Source organism: Lepisma saccharinum, chromosome 26, assembly GCF_977018435.1.
Source record: "Lepisma saccharinum chromosome 26, izLepSacc3.1, whole genome shotgun sequence".
In the NCBI taxonomy this organism is placed as follows: domain Eukaryota; kingdom Metazoa; phylum Arthropoda; class Insecta; order Zygentoma; family Lepismatidae; genus Lepisma; species Lepisma saccharinum.
In genome coordinates, this window is record NC_139254.1 from 60,066,768 (window position 1) to 60,084,153 (window position 17,386).

Here is a 17,386-nt window from a genome sequence, read left to right on the forward strand (position 1 = left end):
AGGTATATTATATAATAATTAAAATAATAATTTAATTAAAATAATTATGATTATATTAAATTAATTGAAATAATATTAATTAAAATATTCAAATCAATTAATATATTTTATTATATCAATAGGTTAAAATATGGTATAAGGATAGTGATATAACAGCACGTATTCATTATCTAGTTTATGTATAGTTAAGCTCATCAAAATTTGTAAAAATAAACTCCAGGAAAGGAAATTAATGTCAAGTATATAAAGAATTGATTATTTATTGAATAATGGAAATATGATCCCAATATAATTCTTGCCTTTCAATAAGTTCAGCCAAAACAAATAACCCTCGATTATACAACAATATTTTCTTCAATTAATTTTAGTTATTTTATTATTTCATTATTTAATTTTAGTACTAAATACGTCCATGTGTGGGGCATGATTATTTCAACAAGGCAAGAAGATTATTCTTATCCACTAACAGTTGAAGTTCAAAGAGAAACATGTAATTTTTCCGCTACCATACAGGTATAATTAAACCCTGAATGCATCCTTTTGAAAGAAATATTTCTCAATCTCACATTGCATGCTTACATAAACCATAGCTTTTTTTCAAATAGGTTTAACAAATGCTCAACTTACCCTAGTCCGGGGCCACTGTCGATTAGATCAAAGACCTGGGCAGGATTAAGGAGTTGTTTAAAGCGTCTTAGAAATTTAACTCCCTGATTGTCACCTGATTTTGAGTTGACAAACACAAGAAGAGGAGAACATCCCTGAGGCCTCACTGCATCCCAAGCTTCATCACCTCCTGAAACAATATGTATTCCATAAAAGTATTTTTAATATTTCAAGATTTTATTAATTTATTAATATATTTTTTAACAATACAGCAGGATTCATCTGGAAGCATTTTACTGTATTAAAATTTAATATTAATCAGTTAGGTAAAGAACATTTCATGAGACTAAATCATACAGCTTTGTCTTTGTTAATTTACGACAATTTTTTAACAAAATATATAGAGCAAAAATGTATATATATCTTAAACTCATCAGCAAAACATGTACATTGTACATTGTACAACCAGGCATTTAATGATTCATTTCAACAATGTGCAATTGACATTGTTTTCGTTTACATTCAAATTCTTTAATTCAAATTCATTATTTGAGTGGGCGAGGTAATATTCAAATTATTTTTACAGCATCGCTCTTTCATATCACATTACAATTATTCAATATCAGTATGTTCATTCATCATTAAGCATTACAATAATGCAATAGATGTCGTAATTGGTACAAATATAAAACATAATACAGGAATAGTATAAGCATAAAAATATAAGACATAATACACGAATAGCATATACAGGGTGGCTCAATAAGTCACTTAACACCCCAACTACAAGGCCACTGCGGCATGGAACGTGAAAATGGCGATGACCAATCGTTATCAGGCCAAGGGGGAACCACATTGACGTCACGCGCATGGTCGGCAGCCATCTTGATGTCCGCCATCTTGAATTCAACTTCAGAAATTTAAATGGGAAGGGGGTCGTGCGACATATCAAAATGGGCTAAATTTTCACCAGGAAAACAACCGTGACATTTGTTTTCACCTAACTTTAATTGTTGCAGAGTTAACAATACCACAAAGTTATGGCTCAATAAGTCACTTAACACCCCCAGTACAAGGCCACTGCGGCATGGAACGTGAAAATGGCGATGACCAATCGTTGCCTGGCCAAGGGGGAACCACATTGACGTCACCCGCATGGTCGGCAGCCATCTTGATGTCCGACATCTTGAATGCAACTTCAGAAATTTAAATAGGAAGGGGGTCGTGCGACATATCAAAATGGGCTAGAATTTCACCAGGAAAACACCTGTGACATTTGTTTTTACCTAACTTTAATTGTTGCAGAGTTAACAATACCACAAAGTTATGGCTCAATAAGTCACTTAACACCCTAGTACAAGGCCACTGCGGCATGGAACGTGAAAATGGCTATGACCAATCGTTGCCTGGCCAAGGGGGAACCACATTGACGTCACCCGCATGGTCGGCAGCCATATTGATGTCCGCCATCTTGAATTCAACTTCAGAAATTTAAATGGGAAGGAGGTCGTGCAACATATCAAAATGGGCTAGAATTTCACCAGGAAAACAACCGTGACATTTGTTTTCACCTAACTTTAATTGTTGCAGAGTTAACAATACCACAAAGTTATGGCTCAATAAGTCAATTAACAACCCCAGTACAAGGCCACTGCGGCATGGAACGTGAAAATGGCGATGACCAATCGTTGCCTGGCAAAGGGGAAACCACACTGACGTCACCCGCATGGTCGGCAGCCATCTTGATGCCCGCCATCTTGAATTCAACTTCAGAAATTTAAATGGGAAGGGGGTCGTGCGACATATCAAAATGGGCTAGAATTTCACCAGGAAAACAACTGTGACATTTGTTTTCACCTAACTTTAAATTTAAGGGCGATTTCCGCATGGGAGAGTGACACGTCCTTTCCTTTTTGCTGAAATGTTTATTGTTCAAATAATCGTTAGTATGTGATTATGTGGTATTTATTGTTAGACCAATCACTGAAAATGTCCGGATATTGACTTACCGGTATGTACATATCTTGTAGTATTGGTTGGCATGGGAATAACGATTGTGTTTTGTCTTTACATAAAAGTTTAAAAGAGTGATGATGTGAATTGATCGTGTCAAGAGTAGCATATTTCCTTTTTCACTGATCTGAACGAAAATGCCACTAACACGTGAGGAACGGATTGCCATCATATTGATGTCAGGGGAGAGAAGTACGTGTAACATTGCCGCAGACTTCAATAACCGCAATCCTGCAAGACAACCGGTGTCACATGTGGCCGTCAGCCAGTTGCTGGCAAAGTTCCAAGATACTGGATCTGTGGATGACAAGCCGCGACATGGACGTCCGAAAACAGCCACGGACGAGGGTACTGCTGTAGCGGTGTTGGCATCATTTGGCGCTGGAAAGCGGTGTCAGCAGGGGTTCAATTCAAAGGATTGTACGTAACCACCACTGGCATCCGTATAAGATACAGCTGCAGCAGCACCTTAGTGAGGACGATCCAGACAGGCGTTTGCAGTTTTGTGAGTGGGCTATAGCACAACTGCAACGTGACCCTGCCGTCGGTAGCAAGATTCTGTTCAGTGATGAGGCTAATTTTTGTGTGTCGGGGGAGGTGAATAAGCAAAATCTGCGGTACTGGTCACCCGAAAATCCACATTGGAGAGATCCCAGCAAGGTGACGGGAGGCGGGAAGCTAATGGTGTGGTGTGGTACTTGGGGTTCCCGACTTGTTGGTCCATTTTTTATTGAGGGCAACTTAAATGCAGAGGGCTACTTGCTTCTGCTACGGGAGCAGATCTTACCATCCTTACCGTCCGAGGATGGGAGCTATCCTGCATGGTTACAGCAAGATGGTGCTCCACCGCACTATGGGATGATAGTCCGTCAGTACCTGGCTCAACAATTCCCTTACCACTGGATTGGTCCCCGGGGGACTGTGGAGTGGCCTGCACGCTCACCTGACCTGTCACCATTGAACTTTTACCTCTGGGGACACCTGAAAGCCATGGTGTATGCTACGAAAATCAGGGATCTGGCCCACTTGCGCACACGCATTTTGATGCCTGTACTGAAATAACTCCTAAGGTTCTTCAGAATGTGGTAAGGTCATGGGAGAGACGATTACACGTGTGTGTTGCGCAAGAGGGACGTCATATTGAGCATGTGTTATAACTTTGTGGTATTGTTAACTCTGCAACAATTAAAGTTAGGTGAAAACAAATGTCACAGGTGTTTTCCTGGTGAAATTCTAGCCCATTTTGATATGTCGCACGACCCCCTTCCTATTTAAATTTCTGAAGTTGCATTCAAGATGGCGGACATCAAGATGGCTGCCGACCATGCGGGTGACGTCAATGTGGTTCCCCCTTGGCCAGGCAACGAATGGTCATCGCCATTTTCACGTTCCATGCCGCAGTGGCCTTGTACTGGGGGTGTTAAGTGACTTACTGAGCCATAACTTTGTGGTATTGTTAACTCTGCAACAATTAAAGTTAGGTGAAAACAAATGTCACGGTTGTTTTCCTGGTGACATTTTAGCCCATTTTGATATGTCGCACGACCCCCTTCTCATTTAAATTTCTGAAGTTGAATTCAAGATGGCGGACATCAAGATGGCTGTCGACCATGCGCGTGACGTCAATGTGGTTCCCCCTTGGCCTGATAACGATTGGTCATCGCCATTTTCACGTTCCATGCCGCAGTGGTCTTGTACTGGGGGTGTTAAGTGACTTATTGAGCCATAACTTTGTGGTATTGTTAACTCTGCAACAATTAAAGTTAGGTAAAAACAAATGTCACGGTTGTTTTCCTGGTGACATTTTAGCCCATTTTGATATGTCGCACGACCCCATTCCTATTTAAATTTCTGAAGTTGCATTCAAGATGCCGGACATCAAGATGGCTGCCGACCATGAGGGTGACGTCAATGTGGTTCCCCCTTGGCTTGATAACGATTGGTCATCGCCATTTTCACGTTCCATGCAGCAGTGGCCTTGTACTGGGGGTGTTAAGTGACTTATTGAGCCACCCTGTATATCTAAATATAAAACTTAATACAAGAATAGCATAAACAAGCCTACATAAATAATAAATATATAGGGTGACTCTCTTCAGTGCAAACCCAAGAAGTTTGACATAAACTATAACTTTTAGAAAGATCTGAAAATATATATTTTCGATTATACTGTGATGGAAACAAAGAAAACGTTTGCAAGGAACATGACAACATATGATTTGTGTTCAACATAGCTTCTCTGCCGCATTTGGTTTTTCTTAATGAGGGTGAGTGATTATTAGATTAAACTCACAAAACAGGTATGCTCAAACGAGGATTCAAATCCAGGAACTTTGTTGGTAAGGTCTAAAATCAACCACTAAACATGCTTGGCTAGTTTGCTGACAACGTATGACTTCACATGTAAGGTTTTGTAATATACCATTACCTTCTCTATCTGAAAGCCTAATGGCTTGCTCTGGTCACGTGACTAAGCGTCAGCAACTGGAGGCGAGATAGCCGGCATGTTCGATTTGCTTCTTGGGAATCAAGAATCACCTTTTTAGTGAATATGGAATTGTAATGAAAATTTAAGAACTGTATTCAAGTTTATATGACGCGTAAATATGCGTAAATGTCCAAAAGGTAGTGTGTAAGTGTTGTGTGCTCAATTGCAGAGGCAATTATGATGAAAAAAGGTAAGAGTAACGTTGACAATTCTTCAAGATGTTGCTGAAAATGAGAAATTTTTTAGGGCAATTCCATGTGATTCGGTCGCTACGAAAAAATACAAGTAACAAAGGTTTTATACTCATAAATAAATATCAGAAATAGTTCAAGATTATATTAGATGCCTATTCCGGACACATGAAATCTTTACATCAAAAGATTTCATGTGTCCGGAATAGGCATCTAATATAATCTTAGATTCGGTCAAGTTTTATCATTTGTCAACAATTGTTTAAGGAATATTAAATAATTTACCCTGAATTACAACGTTAAGATCAATGTTAAGATGCGTTGTTGCTTATGATTGCAAAATAATTTGTTTCAAGATTTAATCAACGTTTAATATATTACGGTTATGTCTACCAAAGCAGTTTGTTAGTTAAATGTTATGCAAGCATTCGATAACATATTCATATAATTTACACAAAATTTTCAGTTTCAAAATATGCTTAATGAGAGAAAGCTATACAACTGATCCAAATTGATACATGTGTACACTGACATTTTATTTTACCACGCTTTTATGCTTCTTTAGGCTAATCGGAAGCGAATGGAAGATACGTTAAGCATTCAAATACAAGGGTACTATGTGTAACAAGAAATTCGATGAAATATTCGTGTGTAAAATTATCCAAGAATACATTACTTATGTTTCAAACACAAATGTTTTTACACAAAAAGCATTTTATTACCTAGTTATGTTAATATAAACTACAAATAGTAGTGGTATTGATGATATTATAAACTCACGAAAGTATGAACCCCCCTCCAGCAGAATTGTTACACTTAAAACAGGCTCAACATGGCCATATGAGCTTTTTGCTCTAGTGTGGAACCCTGCCTAATCCAAGATTTTTGTAAAAATGCCCTCGGGAATATTTCGGAAAGTATGACCCCCTCAGATTGATGAGGCTACACTTATAAAAGGCACTTCTGAGAGATTGTTGTCCATAAACTTGTCAAAAATATGCCCCTCTTGTGGCCACACTTAAAACTAGGCCAAGCTGCTTATAAGAGCCACACACACACACCCATACATATTTACTTCTGGTTTAAGTTCAATTGGATACCAGCTTCAATTTGTTTATCTAATATTAAAACAATGTAATTCTTATAACAATGTAATATATATTTGATAAGCAACAACAACAGGGCCATCTATGTGCAAATGTCTGAACTCGGTGAACACTTGGGAACAAGTCAATTTTTTTCATTATGTCAATATTTTTAACTCTTTCTGCCAGTAATAGGGAATGGTAGTAAGTGTTAGACAAAGTACTTTGGAGCTGAATATGCCTTTCTTAAGACGTCGTATATTGCTAAAATATCTTTAATTCACATATTTCTCATACCGCCGTATCTTGTTCTATTAGGCCTCTTCAAGAAAATTGCCAATTAGTGAAAATTAATTGAGCACAACAGCAAAAGAGGTACCAATAGGGCATGCATACAATGATATGGGGATATGTGAATTGTTGGTTTCTTCGATTCAGATAAATGGATTGAATTGAAACTGGGATATTTTGCATTTTTTTATACAAAATCTGATATTTGTTACATCCAGCTTGTTTGTTGTAATCTGTTCATATATAAAATCAAGCACCGAGAGGGTATAAGATCAATACTTGAACAATATGTGCGCATGACGGCCCCAAAGCAATAGGATCAATATTTGGAGCGGGAGCTCTATTGACTGTAATTTCTCCCTATCAACTGATCGCTGCGGCGCGGTTTTCTCTATTGACATCGATTAGTTCCAGACAATTCCGCTCGCCTCAGTGGGGAGGCGCTGCGGTATGGATTGCATGTACGCTCATCAGAAAAACGGGATACACTCAGAAGAAAGTACTTCGGCAAAAATGTTAGAGAATAGCTCATGTTTCTGAATGCACCCCCAACCCACCCCCACACCCACCCACCCACATCCATACATATTTACTTCCCGGTCCACTTCTATTGCATCATGTTGTACAATATTAATTGATTAAATGGTTATGACATAATGTGATTATGTGGTGTTTTCTGATTGGTTGCTTATGACATAATGCGATTATGTGTTACGTTTAAATAAGCAGTGTTTCTATTGGCTCTGTAAATCTATATAAGCCAGGGCACAGTGCTGTTTGTTACCATTGCTGGATCGGCAGTGGAACCCACAAGTGGGGGGCAGAACCTGAACAGGCTCCACCAAAGTATAGGAGACTTGAAGCATATAATTTGGCGGAATAACCCAAGTAAGGTCATAGAGACAATATACACTGATGCAATAAAAGCCAATTTTTGGCAGGGGGGCCGAAGTGGTTCCTAAATACAAAATCTCAAGAACTTGTCTGCACTGAACCCAACTGATCCAGCATAGAGTTTTGATTTGAATCCCAGGAAATTTTATATAAATACCAAAGCCAAAAATATTAAGTGTATACACACATACACACATACACACACATACAAATCACACAGCTGAACCCAACTGATATTTTTTATTCAGTATAAAGTTTTGAATTGAAACCCAGGAAATTGCATATAATAAACAACAACAAAAATGCCGAATCAAAAATATTGCAATCAATGCAATAAGAATATATCCAGCCCCAATTGGGCTAAGCACCAAAAGATTTGTGACCCAGACAAATACAGAACTCCCACAATAATTTGCCCCAAATGCAATAGAAAATACAGCATGCAATACTTCACATATACACATAAAGATACTTGCTCTGCACAATCATCAACACAACCATCCACTTCTGGTCTGAAAAGAAGGCACGAAGCACCTGTTAATGCCAGAGCAGCAAAACAGCCACGCTATGAACCCATCCGTAGCAGTTTTAAAGGCCAATTAAGGGATCACCGTTTTGTATCAGAGCCAAGATGTGGCATTGAGAATTTTTTGAACAGTATAAATTCTGATCTCCAGGCAATTCTCAATGCACAAAATGGCTCTTATAAGCTGTCCCTCAAATTGTATACACAATATAAGAAGCCAAATGACACAAAATTTACACAGCCCCACTTAACAGAAACTGTACCTGTATATTCAAATGCAAATTCGGACAAAATAATAAGCAGTTTGATAAATCAACTGAATATCAAACACTCTGAATTTGCGGCAAAAGAGTCAGGATGGAGTCTATGTGGCTCTCCGCACAAGTTATATGTTAATATTTCTGAATTCAGCCCATTGCAAGGTTCCACATATCTGCCATTACCTGCTAATATCAAAAACAGAAGAGCCGTGGTCAATATTGAAAATACCGACCAGAAATGCTTTTTGTGGTGTATATTAGCTGCTTTGTTTCCAGCTTCAAGGAATCCTCAGAGAATAAGTTATTACAAACAACATGAGCATGATTTTGATGAGGCAATGGAGGGTTTAGAATATCCAATGTCTGTTCAGAATATTGACAAATTTGAAAAAAAGGCCAGGCACATCAATGGCAAACAATTATCTATTAATGTATTTACTTGTTCTACTGGCCGTGGCAATTGCTTGATAGCACCTCTCAGAATCAGTACACTTGATGATGAATCTGCTATTCCGATTGATCTGCTCTTAATTGAAGAGGATGGCACATATCATTACACTCTGATACACAGTCTTGAAGCTTTGGTGAGAACACAACTAGACAAATCTAATAGAATATTGAAGTTGTGCAGAAGATGTTTAACTGAATTTGATGGTCAAAAAATGGTGAATGGGGTTCGGGAAGTGAATGCAGAAATTGCTAAAAACAAGTTAATTGAGCATCAGAAATACTGTGGGAACCATAAACCTGTTCATATGGTGATGCCCAATCCAAGTGAAAATTGCAAATTCAAAAAGTATGAAGCCTTGTTGGAACACCCAGCATATATTGTCTGTGATTTCGAATCGAACCTCAAACCTCTTGCATTCTGTAGCCCAGATCCTGAAGAATCATCAATTACACCGTACCAGCTACATGAACCTTCCAGTTTTTGTTATGTAGTTGTACAGGATGGTGTAGCTAGTGAGCCATACTTATACATGGGACCAAATGCCATCAAAGAATTTGAACATAGAATAGAAAATGAGTGCCGTGACATAGCATCCAACATCTTATTAAAATCAAAGCCTATGTTGCCTTTAACAGAGAAACAGATTGAAGATTTCAACAATGCAGAAAAATGCCCGGTATGTGATTGTGAATTTTCAGATGCAAATATCAAGGTACATCACCATTCTCATACAGATGGTAAATTCTTAATGGCCCTGTGTAATAGCTGCAATATTCAGATCAAGAGACCAAGATTTATCCCCGTATTTTTCCATGGAGCATCCAATTATGATTTCCATCATCTGATCAGGTACGGGGGGTTTGACAAGCAGAATTTAAATATTTTAGCTGAAAATGATGAGAAATATATATCTATTAGCAAGATAATTAAAATTGATGGTGTTCCTATTCACATAAGATTTCTTGATTCTTACAGATTTTTATCTGCTAGCCTGGCTACACTGGCAAATCAATTACCTGATGATCAATTCAAAATCACACGTGCCTTGTTTCCAAATCAGGACCTGAAATTAATTAGGCGGAAGGGTGTATATCCATATGACTATGTTACAGATTTTTCTAAATTTGATGAGTGTTCCCTGCCACCGCAAGAAGAGTTTTACAGCAAAATCAGAGGATCTGGAATCACTGATGATGATTATCACCATGCTCAGTTGATGTGGAACAATTTAAAATGCCAGACATTTGGTGATTATCACATGGCATATTTAAAACTTGATGTGACCCTCTTAGCTGATATATTGCAAGTATTCAGAAAATCTTCTATGCAAAATTATAGACTGGACCCAGTGTATTTTTACAGTGCCCCGGGCCTAGCATGGGCCGCAACGTTTTTGAACACCAAAATGCAATTGGATCTGATCCAGGATCAAGATATGTATCTGTTTATGGAGAAATGTATAAGAGGAGGAATGGTGCAATGTTCTCAGAGATATGCCAGAGCAAATAACAAGCATATGCCTGATTATGATCCAGCACGGCCATCAAATTATATACTGTATGTAGATGCAAACAGCCTCTATGGTCATGCCATGATGCAAAAACTGCCATATGCAGGGCTTGAGTGGGTTGAAGATTTTAATATTGAAGATCTTCAGGATTTTGATGACAGTAATTATGGCCTGTTCTTAGAGGTTGATCTGACAATTTCTGATGATTTGCACAATAAATTTTCTGATCTGCCCCCAATTCCCGAGGTTCAGTGCTCACCTGGCTCTAAACAGAAGAAGCTCATGATGACTCTGGAGCCGAAACAGGATTATGTCATATATTACAAAAACCTCCAGTTCCTGATGAAACATGGTGTTCAAGTGACCAAAGTTGGCAAAGTTTTGAGGTTCAGGCACTCAAGATGGTTGAAACCATACATTGATACAAACACAGAGCTTCGAACATCTGCAAAGAGCCAATTTGATAAGGCCTTGTTTAAATTGATGGTGAATTCAGTGTATGGCAAAACAATTGAAAATGTCAGGAAACATACCGATGTTAAAATAATTACTGACCCCAGCCGGAGCAAAAAATTGATTGCAAAGCCCAACTTCAATTACAGAAGAATTTATGATGAGAATATGGCTCTTTTCAACATGAAAAAAACAAAGATTAAGTTTGATAAACCTATTTATGTAGGGGCTGTGATATTGGAATTGGCCAAATTACATATGTTAATATTGTATTATAATGTGTTGAAACCTTTTTATGGTGATCGTGTAAAATTGATGTACATGGACACGGATAGTTTTATTCTTGATATTCAAACAGAAGATGTTTATCAAGATATGTCACAGCCTGAATTGCTTCAATACTTTGATACCAGTGAACATACAAAGATTCAACACCACCACAACAAAAAGGTGCCTGGCAAGTTAAAAGATGAGACACTTGGTGATGTTATTGTGGAATTTGCTGGGTTAAGTGCCAAGGTGTACAGTTTTAAAACATGTAGTGCTGTTGTCAAAAAAGCCAAGGGTATTGGCAGAGTGACTGTTGACAAAGATCTTGAATTTGAAGATTATGAAGATTGTCTCAAATCCCAGAGTTCAATCAAAACATCAGAAAATAGAATTCAGAGTGAGGATCACTTCTTGACTTCAAATATTGTAACAAAAGTGGCTCTGGACCCACATGATGATAAGAGATGCATTTTATCATGTGGCATACATACTTTACCTTGGGGTCATTGTGATTTGAAAAATGGGAATCAATGCCCAATTACAGAGCATGATTTGAAATAAATAAACATGCCTATGAACTTATTTGGGTTCAAAAAACAGGCTATTATGGAGCTGCCCACACCACAACCCTCTTCTGATATGATATCTAAACTGAGTGGCTTGTTAATTATTCATCTGAACAGCATACTTACAGATGTTGATGATGAAACAGGTAAAACATTGTACATATTTAACAATAATTTAAATTATTACCAATTACCTGTAGGTGGGCAATTGCAATTTATTACAACCCCTGAGGGTGATGTCAAGATTTCAGTAGGGAGAAATATTTATAGAATTAAGCACTCAAACATGATTTCTGGCACTGTATATACTGTTTCTGCTGGTGACTGCTTATATATTGAGGTCCCGGGATCCTATGACAAGCTTATACCCTTTTTTATAGAATTAAGAATCAGATACTCTATAATAAATAACCATTAAAACAAAAATGCCTAATGATATATTTGGCCATACAAGACATGAAGATCACAGTGATGAGATTCTTATGCTTGATGTCAGAGTCAAGAAATTAAGAAGTGATTTGCAGGCTTTACAAACCACACTCAATGCCAGTCTTCAATTAGAAATTACAAATTTACAATCACAATGCATGGACCCTCTTCTTAAAATTGATTCTGAACTCAAAGTGCTGCTTCAGAAATATACTGATCTGGCAACATTAGATAATTTTCAAAGTTTGGAAGAAGCTGTTGCAGCTCTTCAAGCCAAATTTAAGACCCAGGCCACCAATTCTGAGCAATTGAAACAACAATTGGAAGAGCAGATAAATAATGTCCAGGCACAGCTCCAAACAATTGTCAAAAGCATAAAATCACAAGAAGATTTTGATCTAGTGATTTCCACTCTAAAAGAACAGATTCAGTCACTCCAAATACCTAATCTGGATCCTCTGCACAATGCCATAGCCGAGGTTAAAGAAAAAATTGAGACACTTGAAAATTTTATGAACAAATTGCCATCTTCTGATGCTTTGAATGCAATAACTCGGAGTGTTGCAAACATCAAGCTGCAACTTGAAACATATGAAGATTTTGGAAAAATTCAAAGTACCATAACCCATCTTGAGGGTACAATAGCAGCAGTGCAAAGTGATTTGGCAAATGTACAAGAAACTCGCCTGCCCGGTATTGTAGACACACTTGTCAGTGTCCAGCACCAAATCACAAAGCTTGAAAACCTCAACACTGAATCTGAACTATCTCATTTTCATCACTTGATCGATGATATCCAAACAAAACTTGAAATTTTACAACAATCCACACCCACTCAGGCAGATATAGCCCTGCTCCAAAATGCTATGCAAAATGTGGCTGATGCATCTGAATTAAACAATGTGAAATTAGCACTTGAATCTTTGCAGAATACAGTATCAAATCTGCCTACATCACAGGAACTTAAAAATATTAAGAGGGCAGTGAATAGGATATTGAAATCAGAAGATATCAAGAATATCCAAGCAGAGATCAAACATCTCACTCAGACAGTGGCCACTCTACCAACCAATCAACATATTAATGAACTGCATGCCCTGTTTGAGGATATCAGAAGACAGGTCCATGATCTTACTGCTCAAAATTCAAAATTGGCAGTTGTTGAAAATTTGCAACAAATTGTAGCTAATATCAAGCAACAGCTAGGGACCATGGAATCCAATCAAGCAAATGCTCTGTCTGTTTTTGCCACCCAGCTTCAAGAGATTGTGCAACAATACAAGAAACTTATTGTGGACATAAAAATTAAGCCAGGCCATGATGATGTTGTTAGGACCATCAATGAGCACCTTGAATCTGTAACAAGCAGATTGCTTACTGCAGAAAAAGAAATAACAGGCATAATCGAGAATCCAAAACATACAGTAATTCTTGAATTGTACAGCATCCCCAACAAAGAATATGATTCACCATTTACACCAGGTGGCAAAATATATATGCTGTCCCCTGCACAATTTTATTACCAATTTTTTGTTGGGGGCACATTGAGACCAATCAAGATCAAATATTGGCATCAACCACAGGCACACCACTACCCTATCTTATCAATAACAAATGCTGACAACAAAATAAAAATCACCAGTGTAGAATTGGAGGATTTTACAGATCCCAATACATTAGAAACATCTTATGCTGAAGATGATGGCTCTTTGGAATTTAAAATACAAATAGGGGACAAACTATATTTAGAAAATCCTGCAGTCTCAGCTGCTGAACACCCTATAGCTGCAATATTCTTGTTTACATATTATGTCTAGACAAATTATTGTTGATGAATTACACAGACAAGCCAGACATAATTTTAAGAGACTGCCAGTAGTTACAAAAGGCATAGATGATTTATGGCAGAGCGACTTGATTGAGTTGTCAAGTGGACAGTTGAAAAACTTAGACAAAATCAACAAGAGCTACAAGTATCTACTCACTGTTATAGACACATTTTCAAAATTTGCCTGGGCTCTGCCACTCAAATCCAAGACTGGAAAATGTGTTACAGAAGCCCTCAGGACAATCATCAATCAGAGTGGAAGATCACCGCGCTATTTGCAAACAGATAATGGCAAAGAATTTTATAATTCTGTGTTTCAACAATTTATTAAAAGCCAGGCAATAAAACATTACTCGAGTTACAGTGACCTCAAGGCCTCAATTGTAGAGAGATTCAACAGAACCTTAAAAAATCTTATGTATAAACAATTTACACTTCAAGGTAATTATAAATGGATTAATATTCTTCCAGAACTTCTACATAAATATAACAACTCGGTTCATTCCACAATCAACATGAAACCCTCTGAAGTAACTTCATCTGATGAGCAAAAATTGATCAGGACTGTTTATTATCCTAGATACCAGCCAACAACAAGAAGGGCCAAATTCAGGGTGGGTGATCAAGTAAGAATCAGCAAATATAAGCACTTATTCAAAAGAGGCTTTACAAGAAACTGGAGCACTGAATTATTTACAGTGGTTCAAGTTAAACCCGGGACCCTTAACACATATATAATAAAAGATCACCGAGGAGAAATTCTCAAAGGCAGGTTTTATGAACAAGAGCTCAGCAAAACTAAACAGCCTGACACATATCTCATAGAAAAAATCATCCGCAGAAAAGGCAACAAGTTACTTGTCAAATGGCTGGGTCATCCGGAAAACAGCTGGATCGATGCAGACAAAGTGATAATATGAGCACCTGGGATGTTATAAAGAGGCTGCCAGAACCTGAACAACAGATTAAGAGAAATGGCAAGTTGCTGCCTGAAAATATTAGGTGTCTTATTGTTGGACCATCTGCTTGTGGTAAAACTACACTAATGATTGATAATTTTTTATTGGCCCCTATCTGGTTAGACTGGAAAAACAGGCACTTGTATATCTTCTCTAAGAGCTTGGAACAATTAAAATATCAGCAGCTGATGAAGCTATATGATGGATTGGATATTGCTACTTTTGAACCAGATGTTAAGCCACTTGAAGAATGTCTCGATAATTCTGTTGTTGTGTTTGATGACATTATACTGGATAATCAAAACAAGGTTAGAAATTTCTTTACACAGGGCCGACACAAAAACATTGATTGTTTCTACCTGGCACAGACTTTTTCTAAAATTCCCAAGCAGCTGATCCGAGACAACAGCAATTTTATATGTGTCTTTCATCAAGATCATACCAACCTCAAACACATACATGATGAATATGTAGGTGGGGACTTGAGCTACAATGATTTTTCTAAATTTTGCAGTAGGTGCTGGAACCAGGGCAGTTATGGGTTTGTCACAATTGATATGACAAGAACACCTAATACTGGCAAATACAGAAATAAAATCAACGATTTTCTAGACGTTGAAACATATATAAACAACCATGAAACGACCAATCATTGATGATCTTAAGTTAAGAGATTATCTTGTAAAAAGATTTAAGGGATGGAAATCAGAGAACACAAACAAACACAAACAAACAGAACAGCCTGTAATTGATGCTATTGCTATTAATAATTTAGGTAAAAATATCAAAACTGTTACAGAGCAAAATCAAGATTTGATCACAGAGCTTGTACCTGTTGCTGCTAGGAACATATTAGATTATCCATTCACCCCACTTTCCAGTATTCATACACCTAGTCCTGTTGCTCCTAGAAGAATTGAAGCTACTCAGGATCCTATTGAATTGGGTCTTCTTGCTCAAAAATATTTAACCACACCTAAAGACAACAAAGATGAGGTGTTTGGCTTATATGCTGACACAGAGCTTGATGGTAGCATCATACATAGAATTGGCAATTTCAGAGTAACATTTATGGGAGATGATCTGATTGTTTATTCAGAATCTCGTCTCGGAGAAAAAGGTGGTTTTGTTAAGTACCCCGGCACACCTGGGTTGTGGGAACTGATGACTAGGAAAAGGCCTGGCAGCTATACAGATCAAGATTATGATTATTACAAAGAAATATTAATAAAATCAGATGCCCTCTACCAGAACAATGATCCCACACAAAAAAGAGTCAAGTCTAGCAGTGGAGCAAAATACAATAATTTAATCAAGCCCATATGGTCACAGATCAAGACTGGCAGTGGAATCAAACAATACAACACCCTGCCCAAAGAATTTGTGTGGGTTGATGATGTCAGGAAACTTGTAGACAGGTTATTGGTGATAGCTGGGGAGGAAAATGCTGGCAACAACAATTTTTACAATGAAAAGGTTGGAATTATGGACATGATAAGCACCAAATTATCTAATTTTATAGTGAATGACACTAAGGGGATTGGATATCTCATAAAAATTATTAATACTCTACCACCTAAATTTTGGAATATTTCTGAGGGTCGGGGGCTGGTTAATGACATTATAAACAAGTTGCCATTTGAACTACACATTCCAGGCTATCAGTATTGTGGTCCAGGCACAAAATTGGACCATAGATTAAACAGAGGGGATCCTGGTGTTAATCCTCTAGATGCTGCTTGTAGAGACCAAGACATAGCATACAACACACATTCTGATCTTGACAAGAGACATGTTGCAGACAAGAAATTAGAAGAGGCTGCATTTGGCAGATTTGTAAGCAAAGATGCATCTTTGAGTGAGAGAATATCAGCATTGGGGACCACCATAGCTATGAACACCAAACAAAAACTGGGGTGGGGGCTGTGAATATATATATAATAAACCTACAATGAAGGCCAAGGGTGTTATGTATCAAATACCTTATGCAGGTCTTAAATCTCTTAAAACTATTGATAGTCTTTTAACCAAAAAGCAGCGCAAGAAAAAAAGCTCTTGTCTTGCAAAGGGCCATGGTATGAAATTATTGCTTAGTACCCCCCAATTAAAAAAATTACAACAATCTAGAAAAAAATTGCATACAGGGGGTTTCATATTTACTATCCCTGCCATCTTAGCTGCTCTCGGGGCTGTGGGGAGCTTGGCTGGGGGATCAGCTGCCATAGCAAAAACAGTAATAGATGCCAAGAAGAATAGGGCGGAATTAGATGAGCAGAGGCGCCATAACCTGGCCATGGAGAAAAAAGGCAAAGGTGTTAAGAGAGCCATGAATAAGTTTAAAAAAAACAAGAGCCGCTTACAAACCAAGATATTGAAGCTTTAATCAAGCCACTGGGCATCAAAAATTTTAGAGGTGTGTACATGTCTGATTCTTTACCAGAGCAACCACTCAACAAAGAGTGTGGCATTGTTAATTTGGATAAGTACAAAAATCAGGGCACTCACTGGATTTGTTATCTTAAATATTTAAACAATGAGGCATTTGTGTTTGATTCATTTGGAGGTG

At 37.7% G+C, this 17,386-nt stretch overlaps 1 protein-coding gene across 1 annotated transcript in view; it reads right to left on the minus strand.

Moving 5' to 3' along the window:
• Positions 1-17,386, minus strand: part of LOC145979778 (diacylglycerol kinase eta) — a 359,862-nt gene that overhangs the window by 77,900 nt on the left and 264,576 nt on the right. The window contains exon 7 of the mRNA XM_083112757.1: positions 628-796. Coding sequence (XP_082968883.1) covers positions 628-796 — 169 coding nt within the window. The remainder of the gene's footprint in view (positions 1-627; positions 797-17,386) is intronic.